Source organism: Tupaia chinensis, unplaced genomic scaffold, assembly GCF_000334495.1.
Source record: "Tupaia chinensis unplaced genomic scaffold, TupChi_1.0 Scaffold000708_1, whole genome shotgun sequence".
Classification (NCBI taxonomy): Eukaryota; Metazoa; Chordata; class Mammalia; order Scandentia; family Tupaiidae; genus Tupaia; species Tupaia belangeri.
The window spans coordinates 1810703-1817418 of NW_006160231.1; the positions used below are offsets into that span (position 1 = coordinate 1810703).

The 6716-nt window shown below is 48.6% G+C and overlaps 1 protein-coding gene across 2 annotated transcripts in view; it reads right to left on the minus strand.

The window, feature by feature from the left end:
* The window catches only part of LIPH (lipase H), a 57234-nt gene that overhangs the window by 30348 nt on the left and 20170 nt on the right, over positions 1-6716 (minus strand). For both annotated transcript variants that reach the window (XM_014592545.2, XM_006160781.3), the window contains exons 2-3: positions 4209-4576; positions 385-493 (exon numbers count right to left, since the gene is read on the minus strand). In XM_014592545.2, coding sequence (XP_014448031.1) covers positions 385-493; positions 4209-4576 — 477 coding nt within the window. The remainder of the gene's footprint in view (positions 1-384; positions 494-4208; positions 4577-6716) is intronic.

Here is a 6716-nt window from a genome sequence, read left to right on the forward strand (position 1 = left end):
CGGCCCCAGCCACAACGTTCCCTTCTCGTTTTCCTCTCCCGAGACTCCAGCTGTGACGTGTGTTAGGTCTGTGGTTCAAATATCCTGCATTAAGTGACAGGCAGGAGGCTGTCTGGGCACACAGATCAAATCCCTAAGGGACGTCAGAGAAAGAGTCCCCACCAATCTTTTCTGTGGCGCTTACAATTTACCTCTATTTTAGTATCTCAGAGTCTGAGGTCAAGATTATGATGGTCTTCCTTTCGCACAAGAAGACACATGCCCAGAAGGTTAGGGAGTGGGAAGAGTGGGCTTCAAACCCAACATCTGCATTGGCTGCATAGGACTCCCCCAGGCGAACACCTGCCCCGCCCCGGCCCCGGCCCCGCCCCGGAGGAGCCTTACCTGTAATCCGCCCCAGCTGCCCCTCATACATCGCTCCGACAAACCCAGCTATGTGGGCTCCTAGACTCACTCCAATCATGTAAATGTCGTCCAGAGAAGCTCCTTCTGCCTGCAATGCCAAGAGGACCGGCATTATAAAGTGTGAGGAGCCAAGACTGATGGCATTGGGTGAACCGCGCTAGCTGTTGACTTCAGGGAGTGGGAAGAGCCGGCTTCAAACCCAGACTTCTGCATTGCCTGCACAGGGCTCCCCCAGGCGAACACCTGCCCCGCCACTGCCCCGCGGCGCCTCCCACCTGCTGGCTCACTTAGGGCGAGGCCTCCAGGAGGCCAGCACTATTCTTCCGCTCACACAGATGGGGAAACAGGCCCAGGGCGCACGTCCTCTCCCCTGCGTGCGGACGGGCCAGAGCAGGATTCAGGCTAGTCTGTCCAACCGCGCCCTTAACCCTGACCCACAGCGTCCCCATCAGGCCTCAGCCAGAAACCAGGCCGAGACCCGAGGCCCTAAAAGGATGCAGGCCGAGGCTGACCCACGTGGGCGGCCCTAGTCCGCACCCAGAGACCTTCCTGAGAATGCCAGACTGGCTGAAGCTGGGGTGGGTGCAGATATCAAGACCCTGCTTCTCCCTCTCTCATGGGCACAGAGGAATAAATAAACTGAAAACAGAAAAGAAAAAAGGAACCAAGCCTTCTAAATTGGGGAGAGGGCCGCATTCTATTTCAATAAACTTCCTTGTTCATAGGCTAGGCTCATGCCGTCAGGGTGAGGAGAGAAGGAAAGGTGGGAGTGGGAGTGGGAGCAGGCCACGGTCCATACGCTGCTGGGACAGCTTGTCCTGGGTCCCTTTGACACTTCCCTGAGGCTGTGGCTTAGTGAGGCGCTCGTGTAAAACTCCTGTCACCCCTGGCCCCAGGAGCCGTCAGGCCTTTCTCCCTGAAACTGTCTTGGTTTGTTGTCACCTTGCGGCTGTTAAAATATCTATCATGAGCTAGCTCACTAAATAAACATGTAAGGTTTAACCTCTATAAGTCTTCTAAGACCATAGCTCTCCATTCCGGTTTTGGCTAATCTGTTCACTAAACTTTTGGCATTTCTAGCAAAAGAAATAGCTATAGAAGTTGACGACGTTCTAGGCTTTCAAACTACGAAGCCCCTAAACAGAACCTCTTACTCCTGAGATACCTTTATATGAATTGGAAAAAGATGGCCCTTCCTGGGGGCCAGCAGGTGGCATGGTGTTTGAGGCACTGGACACTCCCATATGGCAGACCACAGTTCGAGTCCTGGACCTGGTGGCTTGCTGTCTCTCTTTGTCCTCTCTGTCTCTCTCTGGTCAAATTAAAATGAATGAGTGAATAAGTAAAATTAAATAAATACTCTTTTACAAAAATGCTTCTTCCTCAAGATACCTTGTTGTTATCTGTTAGAAAATTACAATGAAAAAAATCTACAAATTCACAGGGGCCAGCAGGTGGTGTGGTGGTTAAGGCACTGGACACTCTCACATGGCTCACCACAGTTCAAGTCCCAGACCTGGTGGCTTACTTTCTCACTTTGACTCTCTCTCTCTTTCTCTTTCTCTTTGTGTGTGTGTGTGTGTGTGTGTGTGTGTGCGCACGCATGATCAAATTAAAATAAATGAATGAATAAATAACTCTTTAAAAAATCTACAAATGGGCGCGCCGGGAACGGCCCCTCCCCAGTGCAGCCGCGCGCCGGGATCGGCCTGGCCGGTGCTCCTCCACTCCGGGGGGCGCGCCACGCGGCCCGGGGGGCCTCCCTGCCCCTCCCTTCTCTGGCCCGGGATGGCCCGGAGGAGGCCGAAAACAAGGTTGAAGAACTTGCAACTTAAGAAGATGATAGTTACCAGCCCTGCATTACCTCAGGGGAAAACAAGAACTACTCTGCCATTTTTAAGGAAGCCAGATACCCAAGGACAACTCACACTGCAGACCCCCACAACACCATTCCTGGTAACTACAAGATGACTGCTGTGCCGCATCAGCTGATAATTATCCCTGTGTACCAGAACTGCTTTCCTGAAACTGCATTCCTTGGAGACTCACCTACACTTGTGGATCTGCCGGAGACCCTTCCTTATCCAACCCTGAGTGGAGTTTATGCTCCCTATTACCAAAAACTTTATGAGCTGATGGTTGGAACTTGTGGCCTCTCTCCCTTTACTTGTATGTATCACTTTTTCAGTAACTCTTCTGGAAGACAACTGTATATAGCAGGGATATTGTAATGGGAGAGTGAGACAGGGCAGAGGGACAAACATAGGAAAAATAAAAAAAAATAAAAAAAAAGAGGAAGAGGAAAAAAAACATATATGTGCATAAGCAAGAAAGTAGAAGTGGAATATTATTGATGATAACATGCTTGATTGGGTCACTGTGCAGTTTATTCTAGATGGGAGATTACATTTAGTACGCTGTGATGATGCTCAGGGAATGAATGTTACGGGAAAAAAACGAAAACAAAAAACAAACAAAAAAAAACGGTTAAACTATTCGTACCATTTAAAAAAAAAAATTGGATATTTGATGGCTGCAGTGAGCGGTATGGGCCCAGTTGGGTTCTACTTTATAGTATGCTCTTTTTACCCAATGGGGTTTAGGCCTAAAGTCAGACTTGAGTTCATGTAGAGGCATGTGTCAGCTGTGATAACTATTGGAGAGACTTAGACTAATTAAGATCACTGACAGATCATTTGGGGAGGGGTGAGGCACGGAGGGCAATCGGGGATGACAGGGACAATGTGGGAGGAGGATGGGTCATAACAGAGGGAGGGGGATGGGGAATCTAGGATGGTAAAACAAAAGGCAAGGTATGCAGGACACAAGAATTGGGAAATTATTTGCTGAGAACATATATGTTGACGTGCTTGATTGAGCCAACGCACAGTATATATTGGATGGAAAATTCATTTGTGTGTTGCGATGGGAAAAAAAAATTATAATAAAAAATAAACTATAAAAAAAAAAAGAGAAGAGGATAGAGAAAGATAGCAAGTGAACAATAGAGGGGATGTTAGTGAGAAACAGATATGGTTTATTATCTGTTGAAGATGACGTGTATAGTATTCTCAACTGGACTGGTCTGGGAAGTATTTCATGATGGGTGAAGTCTTTTAACAAGCAAAATGAGAAATAGTGATTGACTGTTTTAAAAAATTATAATAATAATAATTATTGGGAAATGCATGGAAAAGACTTTGAATGATAAAGCGGGGAGATCGATGCCTCTGTATTGACTGACATGCATGGCATTCCCTTTTGAAAAAGCAATGTAAGTCAATGTAAAGTTATATGTAATCCAATGTAATATAAAGAAGATTATGATAATAATAAAAAAAAAAAATCTACAAATGCACAATGACATCTATGCTCCTTTAGCTGGGTGGCCTGTACAGTGCACAAACTACACGACCACACCTGCAGAACTGACCTGCAGTCACTCCCCAACCAACCTTCCATGAGGCTTATTCGGATTTACAACATGTTGCAAATGGTCTCGATGTTCATTGCACAGTGCTTGTGTCTTGCCAGACAGAGACACAGAAAGAGAGAGAGGAAGTGAGAAATCACCCCCCAGGGTGGATGGCCACGCCACAATCCCTTCTCCTCCATTCTCCTCTCTGGATTTTGGGCACGCACATGCACCTGGTGTGATTTTTCAAGCCACTTGGTCTGGGACTGGAACTGCCCAGTTGGCCATGTGGGATCCAGCCGCCTTAACCTCCTCACCACTTGCAGGCCCAGCTCTTGGCTTTAAACCTCCAGATAATGGGCTAGTTTCAATCTGAATTCTCTCTTACCAACATACGGTCGATAAATTCCTTCAAGACCGTGGCGACTTTTCTGGTCCGACTCGAGGCGTAGTGGTACATCACCGTCGTAGCGCCTCGGTTCCAGTCAACGATAACCACGTTCATGTCCTCCACAGAGAGCAAGCCCTCTACCAAGTCGCCCATCCAGACTGGAGCGGAGCCCGTCGGCCTGAACCCGTGCACAATGAAGGCGGTTTTCTTGGTCACGTTCAGGTGCCCCAGAGCTGTGGAGTTGACGGTTTGCGCGCAGGTCAGATTTCTCCTGGTGTAGAGCATCAGCTTCACGTTTAGGCCTGTGCCAACCACGGCGCTGTGAAAGCTCAGCCTGGTGAACGACGGGCACGTTTCATCGGGATCTGAAAGGAGTGCAGGGCGTCAGCACAGATCTCTCCCTCCTGGCCCGAGCACAGTGTGCCCTGCCGGCACTTGCTAGCCACTTCTTTTTATATGTTTATTTTCTTAATTATTTTTAAAATTTTATTTATTCTTATTGTTGTTTTTAAACATGATACAGGCACTCACCAGAGAGAGAGAGGGAAAGTGAGAAAGCAAGCCGCCAGGTCGGGGGCTCAAACCACAGTCAGCCACGTGGGAGTCCAGCACCTTAACTACCACGCCCCCTGCTGGTCCCATACTAGCCACTTCTTATGGTCCATACAATATCTGGCAAGGGGCCAAACCTAGTTGAAAGAAACGGTAAAGATATTCGATTCGGAGCTCAAAACTAGTCACTTCTGGTTTCACCCGGAAAACCGTTCTTCCAAATCCTACGCTCTTTCAACATCTACCTCAAATCCCACCCCAGTGAAGTCTTCACAGGTCCAGCCACGAAGACGTGCTTCACTCCAGAACTCTGGAAACGCCTTGATGTCCCTCACTGACAGCACAATAAAGACGCACTTTCAGGGGGCCAACAAGTGGCACGGAGGTTAAGGTGCTGGATCACACATGTCTGACCACATGGTTTGAGTCCCAGACCAGTGTCTTGAAAATCACACAAGGCACTTGTGTGTGTGTGCTCAAAATCCCAAGCAGAGAGTGGAAGAGAAAGGACTGCAGCGTGGCCATCCACCCTGGGGAGGGTGACTTCTCATTTTCTCTGTCTCTCTCTGGCAAGCACACAAGCTCTATAGCAAAAAAAAAAAAAAAAAGACACTTCTCCCGGATGTGTTGGGGTGACTCTGTACACACGTGTCCATGCTGAAAGTGGCGTCTTCTAACCTGTGCATCCCTCATTGTGCTTGGCTCCAGGTAGAGGACCTGGAAACTGACTCTGCTCACCTTTCCTGCCTAGGACACCCGCCTAGCCTGGAAGTGGAGAATGATGTGCCCAGCCCTGGATCTTTCCCTGCATTTGAAACCGTTGACCACTGAACCCTTTCTTGGACCCCCTCCTTCTTTCCTCCTCCAGCACCGCCAACCATTCATCCTGTGGAGCAGACCCTGAGGCTAGCTGAAGAAGAAAGTTTGCAGATAAGGAAAGGAACAGCGCAAGATGAGCCTGGAGCAACTCATTAAGCCAGAAAGGAAGTAAGTGTTTAAAAAGTATCACAGGGAGGGACCAGCAGATGCTGTAATGGTTACATCGCTGGACTCTCACATAATCAACCCCAGTTGGCCTAGCAGCTTAAACTCACACCAGGTGCGTGTGCATGCGTTCCAAAAAATCCCGGAGAATGGAGGAGAAGGGACTGTGGCATGGCCATGCCCCCTGGGGGTGATTTCTTGCTTTCTGTCTCTCTGTCTCCCTGGTGAGTGCACACGCCCTATTAAAAATAATAATAATAATAATAAATAAATAAACAAAAGCTCTCTAAAAAGAAAGTATTACAAGGACGAAGAAAACTTGAAGGGGCTTCCACTGGCAAAATCCAGGATAATATGAGTGCAGAATAATTAAGAATAATGGGGCCAGCAGGTGGCATAATGATTAAGGCACTGGACTCCCACAAGGTAATTCACGCCTTGAGTGTGGGACGTGGTGGCTTGCTTTCTCACTTTCCCTTTTTCTCTCTCTGGTCAAATTAAAAATAATGATAATGAATAAACAATTCTTTAAAAAAATAGTAATGAGGGGTGGCTGCGTCAGGCTGCAGGAGAAGACGGGCATCTCCACAGACACATGGTGAAAACAGAGCACATAGTCTGAAAGCAGGGTGTGGACCTATGGGACCAGCAGCTAGAGTAATGACCACATCGCTGGACTCCCATGTAGCCAACCGCGATTTGAGTTCCAGACCCGGTGGCTTAAACTCATGCCGGGCGCGTGTGCGTGTGTGCCCAAGATCCCAAGAGAATGGAGGAGAAGGGATTGCGGCGTGACCATCCCCCGGGGAGGTGGTTTCTCACTTTCTGTCTCTCTCTTTCTTGTGAGCACATGCACCCTGTAGCAAAAACGTCTCAGAAAAAAGAAAAAAGAAGGCGGCGGTGGCGGCGGGCCCGGGTCTGTGCGGCAGCAGCGGCGGGCCTGGGCATGGCCGGGCCTGCGCGTGGCTG